We start from the raw sequence: 17,455 nt of genomic DNA, 5'->3' as shown, positions 1-17,455 counted from the left end.
AGAGATCATTCCGAGAGATCTACTAACAACTTTTCCATAAATTGTTCAACAACCAAGTAGGACCTCATTAATTTCCTTCATAAATTTGACAGCATTTCATCCAGGGATTACTTCTGTTGTTCTTCGAAAAAATTCTCGAGTAATTTTTCAAGTAAAATGCAGAAAATACTACAGCAATTATTTCACTAATTCCTCCGGCCATTTTCACATAATTTTTCATGGATTTCATCCTGTGTTGTCAAGTAATTCGTTCGGAAGATGCTTCAACAATTATCTTAGTTTAAAATCGTCCAAGACTTTCCAAAGAGTCCACGAGATCTTTCACAAACCTTTGTAGAAGTTTATCAGGACCATTTACAGAAGTTTCATGACTTCCTTTTTGAAATCAATCCTGTTTTTTTAAGGTATTTCTCTAATAATTTCGGATAAATTTCTCCAACGTCCGGGAACATATTTAGAACTATTCCTGGATGAATTCATATGAGCTTTCATTGATAAATACCAAAAAGGAATTCCTGTTCAAAAAGAGAGCATAAACGAAAATTTAAAAATTCCTGATGTTGAGTTGAACAGGATGCCGATCAATGAAAAGCTGTATGAATACTTGGATAGAATCTTTGGAGGAATTGATGGTGGAATCTTCGGAGTAATGTTTGGGGTCATTCTCTAAAATAACTTGGTTGAATTATTGAAGGAATCTTGACCCAAGCTCTTGGAAGAATTGCTTACGAAGTCCGTTAAAACACCTTATGTGAAGTTAACCTTGAGCAAATACCTGAAGTTATTGGTGATGGATTTTTGAGATGAAAATCGTTAAAAAACTATATACGAGCAGCAATATTTGTCTTAATATCATGAGAAATTCTCAAAAACTTCTATAAATTTCCCTAGAGCAATGTCTGGTGGGATTTTTTTTTTGAGAAAATTCTAATGAAGACACCTGGTTTTTGTTTGCTACTATTTTGTTTCTTTGGTTTACGTGTGGTCTTTTTTGGTTTATGTCTGTTCTCTGTCGCTACTAGTAAGGGTGTCAAATAGGCCATGGCCAATGTTTGCACATATTTGATTCAAGTTTGCTATCTCAAACTATATTTTTGCTCATCTCTATTTTTTGCTCCATCTATCTCTTTTTTCAATGAGAACCATGTAATTGAGCCTTCCTAAACTTAACACCTTTCTTTGTTCTATCTTCCGTGTCCATTCCAGATAGCGAATACCGATGACCACAATGAGGCGACCTGCCACAATAACAGAGCTGTTATTCTCCGCCAGGTGCCAAAACTTGCACATCCGCCGCTAAAATCAGCGCCCATCAATTGACGACTACAGGGCCACCGGCTACCGGCTTAGGAAAGATGGGTTCAATCAACGGCGGCCCCAATGACCCACGTCACTATTGCACCCTTCGCAACAACAGGACCAATTTGAATGGGACCGCTAATGGCCTCGATGGCCAATCCGAGAGCGATGGCAGTCGAGAATTGGACGCCTCCCGAATCGGGAAGTTCTGTACGATCCGAGGATCCAAGGGAACTGGGACTATGGGTAACACGCCGGTTGTCGGAGGTGATCGAGAATCGTCCTCCCTAAGAGGGGCATTCTACTTGGGAGACGGAGAGGATAATCGCAGTGAGCTGAACCGGAATCTGCTGTACGAAGAAAACATGTGCACATTCGAGAACTTCTGTGAGAAAAGCTGGGAAGATTGTGGGGAGGAAGTGGGTGAAGGTGGTGATGCAGGGATTGCAAATTTCTGTACGCTTCGGAAGAAACGATCTATATCGCAGAAGGCGGTGGATACAGGCAGTGGTGGTTGTGGGTCCCAAAGTAACGGATCTAGTGATGTGCGTGAAACGTCTCTGGTAGACGAGGGAGTCGGAAGCTATTGTACCCTGAAGAAGAAAAAGCTAAAGTTGAATCAGAAGTTTGTGGAAAGTTTCCTGGAGGATCCAAATGCCAAGTTGCACGACTATCTGTCCGAGTTGGATGCCTACTTGGATGAGATTGATGGGCTGGATTCCGAGGGTCAGTTTTCCAGTGATGACGAAGAAGTTCAAAAAGAGGTGGAAGAAGAAATCGAAGATCACGCAGTGGGTGGCGAAGAAACGAGTGATTCGCCGTCCACGATCGGTTACATTGATATCGAAAATTTCTGCACCCTCCCGAAGAGGAAGCGGGTGCAGTTTTTGAATGCATTCCAAAGGGCCTCGCCATTGCGGCGGACCTTTGCTGCCCCCGGTCACAGTAGTAGCAACAAAGAAACCGGCGGCAATTTGAACCCGATTGAGGGAGAAGTGATCACCGAAGCGGATGAATCATCACCCGTGGGGACGGCTGCTGCCGATCGTGACTCAGTAGGCGCTGAAAATGGTAAGTGATATTTCTCAATTCGATTTGTCGTAACCCTTGGCTGGCGGTAACCTTTGGGTTTAGGTTGAGACTACTGTTGGAGGGTCTGCTTCTGCCGTTGATTTAGGTTTGGATTCTGGCACACAGAAGCGCGTCTACTTTCACTAGTGGTGGAAGTGAGATCGTCTCGCGCTGCTTTGTTGCACAAATGATGATTGATCTGCTCGTTTGATTAACATTGTCTGTGAATTGCAATTTCAGTACCTGTTCGATTTTGGCAACATGCTAAACAAAATCCTTTTTTTTTATCGGATCGTGCCAAATCGAACGGTTTTTATTAACATTTTTAGCATCGTAATGATGACCACTCAATTTACCTGTTTCGAATATGGTAAGCTTCTAAATATGCCCACAGAAACATTTAGATTAACAGGATAGCCCGTGATCCGTTTTTTTGTATATGTATTTCAGCGCTACAAAAAGATATTTTAGTTGTATTGCGTAATAAATGAATAACAAATTAAATCAGGCCTGCCTAACCTTTTTGATCTGCGGGCCATTTTTAGTCGACAAAAGTCCATTAAAAAGTCGAACAATAGTTAGTCTATAAAATACAGTAAAACCTCCATGACATCGACTCATTACTCGATGAACTTTGAACCCAAATAGCAACTGCAAAACGTGAATTGTATTCAAGTTTATACTTTTGCTAATCAATAGAAGCAAATGAGTAATATTGTGGTTGTGTGAAATGAATATGGAATGTAAAAATGTACAAGAAAATTATGAACATTTTTATGAGAAGACAAACTTCAAACTTTGAGCGCTGTTTTCTCAATGCCTACTATTTTCATATGGGACAGTTATGCCTTTATGGGCAGTGAGCATCTTAACAAAGATTTCGTGAAAATTGTGCTCAGGCTTATGTCATCTAGCTCAGTTTTTTTAAGAATCTTGTCATGAATTTCATGAGAACAAATTCCAAGATGCTATAACAAACCATCTCAGAAACAAAATATTCTGTCAGAATTTCTAAAATTCTGTCCCCAAAAGTCCTGCCCAGAATTCTACACAAATCGTGTCCGGGATATTGTGAGAATGATGCCCAAAATTTTCCAACAAATCTTGCCTTCGATCAAAAGAGAACTTTGCGCTAGGTACTGTGAAAATTGTGCTTAGGTGCTGACAGAAGCCCATCTGCTGTCTAAGATTTTATATGAATCCTGCTCAGAATTTTACCTAGGATTATTTGATGCCCTGATAATTATATACCGAATTCAGTGTTTATTTTGTCGATCATACTACTAAAGATTGTGTAAGAATCTTTCCCAACACTGATGCGAATACTGCTTAATGCTTCTATTAAATTCATGTTAATGATTCCTGGAATTATTCACATGACCTGCGAAAAAAACTTAATAGATTAAAAAGCTATATTTTTGATCAAATGCTTGGAAGGTGTCCTTTAACTAACTATAAAGTAAATTTGGAACCAAAACCTCCAATTTGTTTATGTAGATATCTTAGAGAATTCCTTCATATATGATCATGAAAATAAGTCGTGCGTTTTCATGTTGGAATTTTTCTACAAACAGTGTGTCAAATTTATTAGATTTTCCAACTCAGAATATTTTCTTGCTGAAGAAGTTTATGCAGTCATTGATATGATCAGGGGGTCAACTAGCCGGTAGTTAGCTACACATTAAGGTATCCCAAAATTTCTCTTTGTCAGAAAATTTGGGGGCTCAACCTCCAAATGGATGTATGGGGGAACTCTGAGAAATTACGTTTATATGGTACCCGTTGGAATTTTTGAAAAAGTTCGACTTTCGTTAGTTAAGTCAAAAAAATATTTAAAGTTCATCAATCACCCATAGTTTTTTATATATTTTTCAGATCCCTTGGTGTTCCAGCTATTAAAAAAGGTGGTAGGTCATTTGGCATAAAGTCGTTTGGCATAATGGTCATTTGGCATAAAGTCGTTTGGAACATTTCAGGGTGGTAAACGAACTACTCATCTAATATGCACCCTTCTTTATATAATTGGCGGTTCTTTCGAGTATTAACGTTCTCACCATTTTTGCCAACATTGAGTCGAGAATGGCAGAATAACTCCTTCTTTCGATTGCTTATCGTTCTTTCTGCACCATTTTTCGGGGAAATGGCATTCGGGGAAAAGGGCCATTCGATGAACTGGAATTCGGGGAACCGACATTCGGAGAAAAGATATTCAGGGAAAAGTAGCACAATCACTTCCATGATTCTGAACGCAATTTTTGATGTCTTTTCGTTTTATTTATTTATAATTTTTGGGCGTCCAATCTCCTACTGGTTTAATCATAAATATTGCCTTCTTTTAAACACAGGCTGTTCTTTATATTTACACTGCTTAAAAGTTTACTATTTCGTACAGCTAAATGTTAACCATTTTTATATTTATTTATTTTGACGTCAAGCATTTTGTAGACCATTCTAAATTCATTTAGCTGTTTTATCAATTCTTACAAGACATGCTGTTATAATAATAATAACTTTAAAATCTGCCAATATTCAACATATTTTTTGCAAACGTATGATCTCCTTTCGAGATATGCTGGAAAAATATTATCTCAATCACAAATTTTCCCTTCTTTCGATAAAAGACTGTGTGTACATCAACACGTCCGAAATTAAAATTTTTATTGAATCGTTTAAAAGTTTTGCCACAAATATTTTCTTTTAAAAATGTGTTGTTCAGTTAAGTTATGCTGTGAGAAGATTTTTTTGCATAAGAGCCTTAAACATTTTAAACTAAAAATAATCTGCTCTCGTTCATAGGCTATTTTTGCATTATGCTGCAGTAATAGATCTTTGGATTAGAGCTTCTAATACTTTGCAAATAAATTTTCCCTTCTTTTATCAAGTAATTTTCATCAAGTGTTATGTCCAAACTGGGACAGAGCTTGATCTGCAGCGAAATATTCTATGAGCATTCCCTTTATTAATATCTGGAAACTTCCTTTGTCAATTTTCTGTTTTTTAAATATGTATATCTCAACAAGCTCAAAGATACTCTATGTTCTGGGATGTAGAGAAAATTATTATTTCCAGAATCTTCCATCAGACCCGTCACGAGTTTTATTTAGTAATGCTCTCTAATGTCACAACAATTTTTGACATTCATAGCTTGGAAAATCTCTAAACGAACACCACGCTTGTTGAGGACATAGCAATCATTTTTGCTATAGGCTCGGTGATGTTGATCTCAGTAAAGGCTTAAAAAATGCTGATATTAATTCTAAATCAATCATTATGCCAAACGGCCATTATGCCAAACGACCATTATGCCAATCGACCATTATGCCAAACGACTTTATGCCAAACGGCTTTATGCCAAACGGGGTACAGATTTTGCACACTGATTTCTTGAATGATTTTTTCAGTACATTTTTAATTTTATCATTAAGTGCGGGTATCGAACGTTTGTACCATTCTTCATTTACGAAAAGTTGAGAGATTTTGTAGGGAAAAACTTTGCCGAAGACATCTTACCCTTAATTTTACACGTTTTAGAGTTTTTCAAATGTGACTTTCCAGGTCTTTTATGCCGAATATCACACAAATGTGATTCAATGCTTTACATATTTTCGCATAAACTCCCTGGTTATGCCACCTGTGTGTATGATCCTAGATGTTAGCAAAAAAAATTATAAAAATTTCCGACACGAATCAAATTAAACACAAAAATACAAAAACTCAAATCAATTATTTCGAGACTAAAACATACAAAACATCCCTAAAGGCGAAGTTGGATATTCGATGGTTGAAAATTGCCGAAGGCAACTCTGTTCAAGTTCATTGATCATATGTGGTCAAAATGACCGAAAAAAATGTTCAAATAACATCAAAAGAGGGACTAATACTACGTCCATGTCTAGATATTGAACGGATCATCGAGATAGAAGGAGATAGAAACAAAGAATAATTGTTTCATGAATACTAGATTGAAAACCACTCCGTTAACAGGAAAACAATAAACAAGCAGACGTCATTTCGTGTTCTCAAACTTTTTTCAATGAATTCAGGACTAGTAACCTTTGATAATTGGCATATCGATATACGGAGATATACGGAGAGACAGTCGGGATTGAAAATCAATAAAAACACATGAGGATAAAAGAAAAACATAGCAATTTATAAAATAAATGCAAAAAATACAATATTGATAAGTAGATGAAAAAAAACGAATTTAGTACTATACCATTTAATTCCACAAGAGTTTGACAGATACGCGTATTTCGACCTCAACTGTAAGGCCGTCTTCAGTGTCGTGTACTAGACTCGACTTCAATATTGATGTTACTGCCTCTACAGTGAAATCCAGTGCTACACTAGAAATTGATTTGAAGCATAATATTGTTATACATCTTCTTCTTTTTCTTTCTGGCGTTACGTTCCAACTGGGATAAAGCCTGCTTCTCAGTGTTCTTATGAGCACAAAATTTTTGCATGTGTACAGGGTGTCCACAAATTATCCGTACAAACTTTGAAGACATGGCTCTATACAATCAAGCTTAATAAATTCAGTTTTCTTACATGGTTTTAAACATTGGCTTATTGTATTCTTAAGAAGCAAGTTTGACACATTTCAGATTTAAAATATTTGCAAAACCAAGCCAAATGTATTGAGGTGTCTTAAAGGGAGCTGTTTTTCGAACTTTATGACGGAAGGGAAATGTCCATAGAACTCACTGGGTTTCAACCGTATGATTTTCTATTTCCAGTCTAACTTGAAGCCAATAAGCTGTAGATTACTTCAAATAATAATAAGACATTTGGATTCATTTCTTTTAGATTTTATGGATAACACATCTCCATCACATCTAGCGGCCCTCAGGAAAAACGTCTTCGAAAAATTTAAATTCGCCTATCTCAGTAACAAGCAATCATTTCGAATCTTTTTAAAGTTGTATTTTGTGTTAACATATAGATGTATTATAAAAAGTACATGGACATTGATTTTTCATTGTTTTCAATGCGAGATCATCTTCCCAATATTTTGCTGTTCGGATAATTAGCGGTGGCAGGTACGATGATTCTCTATACCCAGTGAATCGAGAAAATTTCCTTTACGAAAAGATCCTCGACCAGCAGGATTCGAACCCACGACCCTTAGCATGGTCATTCTGAACAGCTGCGCGTTTACCGCTACGGCAATCTGTTATACATATTCTAAGAAAATATTTTTAATTATTCTTGAGGAAATTGCTCTAGAATCCTTCGGGAAATTTCTTTGGGATTCTTCCTTGAATTCCTCTTCCTTCTTTTTTCCAAACCGCCTCTGGGTTTGTTCTTGAAATCTTGGGATTATTTCTGACATCTCTCTAAGTTCATTTGGGAATCCCAGTATTTTTGAAGATATCACTCTGAGTTTCTTTCAAACTATTTTATAGGACCCTTCCGATATTACTTCTGGGATTCTTCTAGACATACTTTTGGGATTCTTGGAAATCCATCTGTGAATTTTTCGTGTATTTCCTTGGGATTTCTTTTAAAATCCTGGTAATTAAATTCTTAGAAATTTTTTTCGGATATATTACTGAAGTTTCTACCAAAAATCTTGATGCAATACAGCCGTAAATTTTATAGAGGATTGTTCCAACCTAGGGCTCAGTAGCGTAACTAGAGTTTTTGGGGCCCGGTGCGGAGTTGAATTCCAGGGGCCCTATAAATTAAGAGTGTGCGTTGCTAGGCTAACATACAATTGACATATGACTAGTCAACATACTAGCGGCTAAGTATCTTGAAATATGAATCTAAAGACCTCATGCCTGGAAAAAAGGATCAAAAAAAAACTAATTAAGAACCACGTTTCAATAAAGATTCCTCAAAAAATCCAACCAGTCATCTCTCAGAGGGTCTTTCTAAAAAAAATCTTTTGGCTATTTCTAGTGACGTTACGCCAAATATTCACCCCTTTCTTTGTTTACGTTCGAATATGCTCTTTCGATCGAAATCCGTTTGCCATTCCCGTTTACACCACCAAAATCAAGTGCGCCGTGGATTCGATCGTAAGTTTAATCCGCCGTAAACAAGAATGAGGGTGATTACTACATATATTCAATAATTTCCTGAGATTGAAATTCAGGTGTTGTTTTTAAATTTGCTTCAGTCAAAAACTCGAAGATTTCTTTTGAAGTACATTATGCGATTCCTTCATAAGTTTTGCAAATATTGCAACTAGAAATGTATCTAAACCTACCTTGAGAGATTTTTCTAGAAAAAATATACTACATCAGGCTTTTCTAAAATCTTCCACATAGAAGTTCTCAAAGAATTCATCCAGGATTTCTGTAAGAACGCTTTCAAAAATATGCTAAGGAAATTTTCCAGAAATAATTAATCCTAGAGATATCACTGATTGCGATAAAATAGATGATACATTCCTACAAGGGAGAATGAATGAATGAATTTTCTTTATTTGAGAGACTTTCAGCCCTTGGCTGGTTCGTCTCTCACAAGGGAGAAGCTTTTTAAAGATTTTCGGATTTCTTCTAGACTCTTGGGAGAGTCTGGAAGAAGCATTCCGAGAAACTGTTGAAGTAGTTATTGAAAAATTAACCAAGCGAAACCCTGCAGGATAATCTAGTGTAAACCCCTGAAATCTTCGAGTGGGACTCTTGAAGGAATAAGAGAAAAAGTTACTGTAGTGTGTTGTGGTATTAAACCCTAAATGAACTATGAAATTGAAGAATCTATTGAGAATTTTTTTCAGAAATTGTTCAAGAAATGTTGGAAAGAACTAAAAATGTCTGGAGAATTGTATGCAGAATCCCCGGTTAAATCTAGTTAATGTAAATTAAATGTAACAATTCCTGTGATAATCTGTGGGGTAATGCCTGAAGGAGTGGTTCTAAAATGACATACTGCAAATAAATGACATGAGAGCTTTTCTTGATTGATTTCTCTAGAAATTTTTCACACGAATTTTTTCAAACCTGAAATAAACCTGTGTATAATTTCTCGGTAGTACTCTTGTAGAAGGAATATTTCTGTAGTTATGACGCTGAGATAGTAATTGCTGGAATATCGGTAGAGCTAGAAAATTTTTTCTAGGAAATCCTTGTGAGAATTTCATTGTTGGACTGATGAAATCATTTAAAGTTTTCCAAATCGTTCAATTCAAATTGAGAAATCATTAAAAGTTTTTCAAATCAAATTTCTGAGAGAAACATTAGATGAATCTTCATAACAATTCCTGGAGGAATCTTTATATGTATTCCTGAGGAGAAGGTTATAGACAAATCACTACGAGCACTCCTCAAGCTTTTCCATGATGAATATATTAACCCATGGAAAAATCGCCCTTAGGAATACAAATATTCATTTTGAAAGTCTTGAATATAGCTCATAATAGAAATATTTGGCTTCCTCCAGCTCAACTTATAGAAGGTCCCCGATATTTTTTGATTTACAGAATGATGTATTTTTGAATAAAAAAAATACACGATGTGAATGTCTTCTGGAGCTCCTCCTAACTATGAGATTCTTTCAAAAATGTTTCTAAAATTATTACGGTAATACTTCTAGGATTCCTACGAGAATTGCTCTGGTTTCTAGCGAAAATCATCTGACATGCTTTTGGAAATCTTTTTCGAATACTTTCGGATATATTTTGCGGATACTTTCGAAAATCTTTCTGGAATTATAAAAAGCCTCTGTATTTTTTTCGTTAACCCTCTTCTGGGACGAAAATCCTATTGAAATTCTTCTGGATATCTTTGGAGGAATCTTTCGGAAATCTTTCTGAGGATCCTCTGAATACTTCTTACTAGATTTTTTTTTCGAAGTTTCCTTCATAAGTTCTTCTAAAATTTCTTTGTGGGTGCTTCTGGCCATTGCTCCTGGATTTTTCAAGAAATCTTCGCGTGATTATTCTTTCGAGTATCTCCCTAAAATTCTTCTGGGATACTCATGGGTTTCTTCCGGAAGTCCTGCTGTATTCCAGTTCTTCCGTAAAAACTTGTAAGATTCATCCGAAAATACCATATCAGCCAGATATTATTCAAGGATGCTATCGGAAGTTTTCCTGGGATTCTACCGTGAATCGTTCTGGTATTCTTCCGGAAATAACAGTGGAATTCTTCAGACAATAATTTTGGGACTCTTTCGAATATCTTTCTAGAATTCTTCTGAAAATCCTTTTGGGATTTTTTTGGGATTATAGAAAGATTTCCGGAAGAATTCTGGGATGCGAAATAATCACAGAGAGATTTATGAATGAATTTGGGAGGGATTTCTGGAATAATTACTTAAGGATTTCCGTAAAAATCTGAATTGAAAAAGTGTTTCTAGAGAAAAGCTAGGAGGATTTCCAAATAACTTCTGAGAGTTTTCGTGAGAATTTCGGAGAAAATTCTTGAAAAAATTCAGATGGATTTCCATGAAAAAAAAAAATGTTAAATAAAACCCCGAGAGGTATCTGTAAGAACTTCAACAGAATTTCCGGAAGTATTCAATAGGGATCTCCGGAAGAATCCCAAGAATTTGAACGGAATCATCTGACTGAGAAAGAATAGATTTTTTACTATTGTTTCGTCCGAATTTTCAGGAGAATCCCAGAAAAATCGGAATGATCCTGAGAGAATCTAAGAGGGATACCGAAGAAAGTCGCAGGGATATTCATGAAGGAAATACTGATGGGTTTCTGGAAAAATTTCAGAGGGTTTAATGCAATAATTTTGGAGAGATTTCCGGATGAAATCCTGAGGGATTTTTGTAAGAAACTCCGAAAGATTTCTGAGGAAATCTTCAAAAGTTATTCAGAAGATTTCCAGATCCTTTTAAAGAATTCTATCTCTCTGGAAAGCATTCACAGAAACATTTTCGGCAGAACTCCAGCGAAATTTTACGGAAGAAACCCGGAAGAATTTTCATAAAAATCCAAGAGGAATTTACGGGATAAGCCAAAAGAAAGTCTCAAGAGGAATCCCAGCCTGATAAATTTCAGAAGGATTTCAAATAAAGGATTCCATGATGATTACCGGAAGAATTTCAGAGATTTTTGGTGTAACCCCAGATAATTTTTCGGAATCCTATGCAACAAAAATTGTCGGCGCTATGGACCTATGCACCGGTTCACTATTTGACGTTTTAGCGGTGCCGTGTTATTTATGTGACCATGGCAACCAGTGAATTCGGCACCGCTCAAACTTCAAACTAGTGAACTCGTGCATCGGTCCATGGTCCTTTGCACGAGTTCACTAATTTGACATTTGAGCGGTGCCGTATTCACTAGCTACCATGGTAACGTAAATAACATGGCACCGCTCAAACGTCAACGACTGAACTCGTGCATTGGTCCATAGTCTTATCCACCAATGAACAGAATTCACTCGGTCCAAGAGTTTTGACAGAAGAGCGGCGTAACAATTCTTGGACAGAGTGAATTCTGTTCATCGGTGGATAAGTCAATCCATCAAATTCACTCATCAAAACCATTTTGGTGAATATAACAACACAGCTACGGATTCGAAAACTTTCGCGGATCATAAAAGTCCGTGTCGATCTACATAGATCCGTGAAGGCATACAAAGAAGTGTTGTAGTCGTATGTGACCAGCCCACCGAAGTTTGCCGATAGCTTTTCGATTTACTAAGCTTTTGAATGATTGAAAGCTAATATAGCATATCTAACGACAATGGTTAGCATAATCAGCTCCGCCATATCAACTACCGTACTCCAATCTCAAGTAGAGTAATTTAGCTATCGTTAATGTGTAGTAACGATCTGTTGATTCAGCAGAGATAAACACCAAGCGGCGGCGGCGCAAACCGCCAAGTAGTAAGGTAGCACAGCTCGATTGTAAACTCTCTAATTATTTATCCCACTCGGTATCGGCGTCCCGGCCGGCTTCTCGTTTGCGGTGCAGCATATCTCCGCTTTTTATTGCAATCAAAACAACTCTACTCCAGATAGCGGGCCCACTCGGGGTGGGCCATAAAAGACAATAAGTGCAAACAAACGCACTATACGTTACATTCGGACGGAAACTGGGTCCCATTCCGAGCGTTGGCAAACAAAGCGAATACCTCTCTCTCTCCTGCGAAAAACGTCATTAGAGGGTAAACAACGGCATCGTCGTACAGCGGCAGCTGGCCAAAAGTAAAAAAAAATGATGTTTGCAAATGCTTTCACTGATATTTTTTCTTGCTTTTTCTACTAATGAATATTAACTCTCCAAAGTTATAGATCGTTAGACAGATATAGTATATAGATAGGTGTCTATTCGGATTTTCCGTAACATGTGAATTGTGGAGATGTCTGCTAAAATTTACTCTTTTTAAATGTTCAAACTTCGCGGATGTTGTTTCTTTAAAACCGCTGTTTCTATACTAAGTCTCAATTAAATCTAGCTCAACCTGGTTTAACCGGAAGAATAGACCTTATTCTTTATTTTGAAGCTGTTTTATCACAATGTTAAATGTAACCGTTAAACAGACACATTAAGATTATACTTGAGCCTTATAATGTAGAAGCAATTAAATTTCTATTGCGCCAATATGGGAAAGTGTAATGTTCTGTTACAGAATTGATCTATAGGCTAAGTGAACGGGTTATATTTGTTTTTTAACCCAATCTGCCAAATGTGCCTGAATTGGGTCCTAAAATGTTTAATGAAATTTTGTTTTTATTTAATGACACGAAAGAGCATGTTACTGCAACTATTTTAGCAATTTTTCCCGCTCAAATAACAGCTACACATTAAACATTAATTTAAAAATTGGGTTTATAAATGAACCTTGACACTTTTGATCATGTTTGACGTTCGCTTAATCGACAAAAACACCACAGGGCTTTTAGTTTTAACACTGGGGTTGTACCTATTTGACATTTCGTAAGGGACACGGAAAGCAAAATACACCCAAAATTTGAGTTTAAGCCAAGGAGTGTGACATAATCTAAAAAAAAAAAATTTTGGACTTAAACTAAAGAAAAACATTAAAAAATTGAGTAAACATGTGTTTTTGGCCTAAACTTAAGCGTTTGGCACTAAAATTGGGACAGGCCTTTAGGACCCTATTGTCTAATTTTGGCCAGTAATAATTTCCATCATATTACATTCGAAAATCTTCTTACTGGCATTACATCCTCATTGGGACAGAGCCTGCTTCACAGCTTTGTGTTCAATGAGCACTTTCACAGTTATTGACTGAGAGCTTTCTTTGCCACAGTTGCCATTTTCGTATTCGTATATCGTGTGGCAGGTACGATGATACTCTATGCCCAGGGAAGTCAAGGAAATTTCCATTACGAGAAGATCCTGGACCGACCGGGAATAGAACCCAGACACCTCAGCATGGCTTTGCTTTGTAGCCACTCTGCTAAGGAAGGCCCCAAAAAATTCAATCAAATCATGTTTTGTTGATAAATTTGAGTTTTTTTAACGATTTGAGAAAGATTTATACTTTTGACCAATTTATGTATTGAGCGCGGCTACTGTGCCCCATCGCAGTGACCTGGGCGTGCGCTTATTGGTTGCCATTGGAAACGAGCTACCCGCCCGAGCCCTTGGTGATGATAGGTCATTCTCGCGGAGATTGGAATGGGAGCACCTCGAATTACAATGCCCCCGAGGGCCCTCATTTACTACGCGTTGTAATTGCGCAACAATGGAAGGCTGACCGTCGTCGTCGTCGCGGTGATGATTCATAATTAGTGGAATGCCAAATGGTATTCAATTTCACCTTTTTTTGGCTTGCACAATGAACCCCAACTAGCAAGCCAATGACACAAACCATAAAGTTCCCATTAAACGATGTGAAAAAAAGCGTCTTAATTTTAATTGACACCGGAGAATAGTGTCTCATTTGACGGTCGCACAGAGGAGTGACTCCTACAAATTCATGGTCCAAATTTTCTGATCCTTTTATAAAATTTAAAAATTGCTAATTCTCTGCCGTATATTATATTACCGTAAAATGGGGTGTTAAGGGATGAAAAAAAATTCTACCCAAATTTTGAGCAACTTCTAGTATGTCAATAATTGAACAAATACAGTCCTACCATTCTCCCGACGTGTATATCAAAAGCCAATTACAATGAAGATGATTCTATGGCAGATTTCTGAGATAATCATAAAAATGTGTGATTTTTGACGAAAAGGAATTTTAGCTTTGTAAATAAAACTATATTTTGCCAACATCAACATTATTTTGGTCAATATCGATGATGTGTTCAATCTAAAGATGATATTACTTCAATATAATTCAAATTGGAACTCCTGCAAACGTTAACCGTTTTAATTGACCTACTAAATCTCTAGCACATATTGATTCTTTTTTCAACCAAGCTATAAGTGCATCGCACAATTGTCTTGAAAGGATTTGTATACTTTGCAGTATTCGTATCCTAGAATAGTGCAGAGCAACCTTGTCATGACTTGTTAAAAGAAGGATAATTTCTACAAGCTTTCAGTTTGAATAGAGTAAGTGTCCAATTTGCCTTTTCAATAAAGCACCACCCCAAATAATGGATTTGCATGTAACACCCAATGGCATAATCGGAACAAAAAATCTTTATGAAAAGTTTCCAATATAAAGCGGAAATCGCACACACTATATTACTCGTTTATTACTATATTGCTCGACAACACTTAACACATGACCACGAGTAAAAGTTTTCCAAAAAGAGATCGGAATAACCTTATATTATTATTGTTTATCTAGGACGTAGGTAGTTTTAAAAAAAATCAATAGCTCCAAAACCATCTCATATAAGATAACCATTCCTATTTCCAAACTTTTCACCAATGCGATGGAACAACTTTTGAAAATACTATCATGAAAACCCCATATTAAGATTAATCAGTTTTTATCTTTTAGGTTATGGCCTTTAGTCTATCATGCTAAAAACGGATTTTAAGTTTTCATCCGACGTTTCGGACATGAATACTTAAAATCGGTTTTTGAGCATTATAGAGTGAAAGTCATAACCTAGAACATAACTATCACAGTCGTATCCCCAATTCAGTTTTAATCTACATTTTCCTAACAATTTTACCAAATTTTGAGATAAGTCTTTTCTGGTGATATTCAGTGACTTACGAAATAGATCCCATAACTTTCCACGCAGGTTAACTTCACGGAACAACCCAAAACTTTATTGAAATACATAACGGCATAAAACAAATGAGTTTGGTAACTTAGAAAAGTTAGAATAGATAATCCCTTAACACCCCACTTATTTTCAAAACGAGACATTTTTCATAAAAGTTTCTCAAAATCGAAACCCAAATATAATTTTAAGAAGTTTTTGTCTGCACTATGATCCCAATTAAATTTACTTTTCTTCTACGTAACTCGCGAATTTTTCTCAAATATATTTCATGGTTTTGTAAATAAATGTATTTAGCCCATAAAATTCGAACAAAATTGTTTTGAAAAGTTTTCAATATCTAGCAACCACAATACTTCATATTATTAGATAGCTCCTATTACATAATGCAGCTCACAATCCTCCGAACAAATTCAGCATTTCAGATGATTTCTATATCGATTTTCCACGTTTCTGTGATTTGTCAAACTTGACTGAGAAGTTCAATCCCTTAAAACCCCACGAGTCCTTAAAACCCCATTTTACGGTACATGGAAAATACGTCGAAAATGATGAAATCTAGAACTACAGTCACTCGATATTCCGTATCTCGATATTGAGTCAGAGAACCATAGTAAAAGTTGGTCTAACTCGATGGTCCTTTGGATCGCAGTTGCACCAGTTTTATATCCGATGTATCCACTGATAGCTACCCACCTGCCCTGCAACAGTTCGAAACTTAATTCTTTTAAGCTCAAATCTTTTTAGTTCATTTTAGAGCATAACAAGACCATTAAAGGCTGAAAATAATTTTGACCATAATTGACCCAAATTACCCTTGCGTTATTCGGCGATATATTCGTCTGCCATGGTGTTGTCTTTGCTCTATTATCAATTTCTCACGTGGGAAAGTTTGCGATTCGTCACCACAAGCTAGCGCAGATGCGGAAATTTTTGAGTGAAAGGGACGACACCGAGACAGAAGCCAACCACATGGTCAATTTCCATATTAAAAATTAAGATAAAATATGCTCATATATCAAAAGAATTGAAGCCCGACCGGCACCTACACAATGCGTGGCTTTGGATCAACCGAGAGGAGAATCAGGTCAATTAGGTCAATTGAATTAGGCGAGAGGGACCTATCTTCCTACTTATGTAACACGACTGCGCCTCTATGCATTGCACATGGTTCAGCACTTGGCGACGATACGCATCGATGCTTCTTCGAGCGATACCAACCACCACGGTGCCCCGTTAGATTGTTATTATGAGAAAAATGTTCATCGGAACTAAGTACAGGGCTAGATTTTTCAGACTATTCTCAAACATTTTCAATTGATGTTTAAATTTAGCAAATGTTTAAATTTAAAATTTTTGAGCTATTTTTGCTGAAACCATATTTCATTACCCCGTATCCCATTTCTTCGAATGCCATCAACCCGAATGTCACTGCCCCTAATGACCCATAGCCCCGAGTGTACAAATACTTCGAATGACATTATTACGTGATAATGGAATTTGGGGTAATGCCATTCGAGTTTCGGGTCGTTCAGGGATATGCAATTGATGGCATTCGGGTAACTGGCATTTGAGGTAATGGCTTGGGTAATGGAGTAGAATCCTAACGATGTATGCCGATGGCAGCCTGGTTAGCAAAAAATGCCACCCAAGGTTGATTCCCGATTCGACATTTCCTCGAAAACCATTTCCTCGAATGACGTTTTCCCGAATGAACTACTTCTTCAATAACTATTTTCCCGAATGTACCATTTTCCCGAAAAAATCGTAAAGTACCCTAAAAAAATGAAAGCTATTCATGATTTTTCTGCCAAAAAGTGTTCAACGTGCCAACTGGTGTAAGTTTAGATGAAAATTTGTTAAAATTGTTATAAAATCTATGAATAATAAGTAATTGGTGTTCAATAAGATGGGGCAGGTGTATAAACTCGAAACAACTTAAAAGTTGTTTTTGTGGTAGACTTACATGAAAAAGAGAGCATATAATAGACAGTTGCAATGGAAGCTGTAC

The 17,455-nt window shown here is 36.7% G+C and overlaps 1 protein-coding gene across 1 annotated transcript in view; it reads left to right on the top strand.

The window, feature by feature from the left end:
• Positions 1 to 2,378, top strand: part of LOC5575095 — a 62,013-nt gene extending 59,635 nt beyond the window's left edge. The window contains exon 2 of the mRNA XM_001661769.2: positions 1,207 to 2,378. Within this exon, the coding sequence (XP_001661819.1) occupies positions 1,356 to 2,378 (1,023 nt within the window). The 5' untranslated portion in view covers positions 1,207 to 1,355. The remainder of the gene's footprint in view (positions 1 to 1,206) is intronic.
• The last annotated feature ends 15,077 nt before the right edge of the window (positions 2,379 to 17,455 follow it).

This window comes from Aedes aegypti, chromosome 3, assembly GCF_002204515.2.
Source record: "Aedes aegypti strain LVP_AGWG chromosome 3, AaegL5.0 Primary Assembly, whole genome shotgun sequence".
Taxonomy (NCBI): Eukaryota; Metazoa; Arthropoda; class Insecta; order Diptera; family Culicidae; genus Aedes; species Aedes aegypti.
Note: the sequence above shows the minus strand (reverse complement) of the source record. Positions and strands in the feature narration are given on the sequence as shown.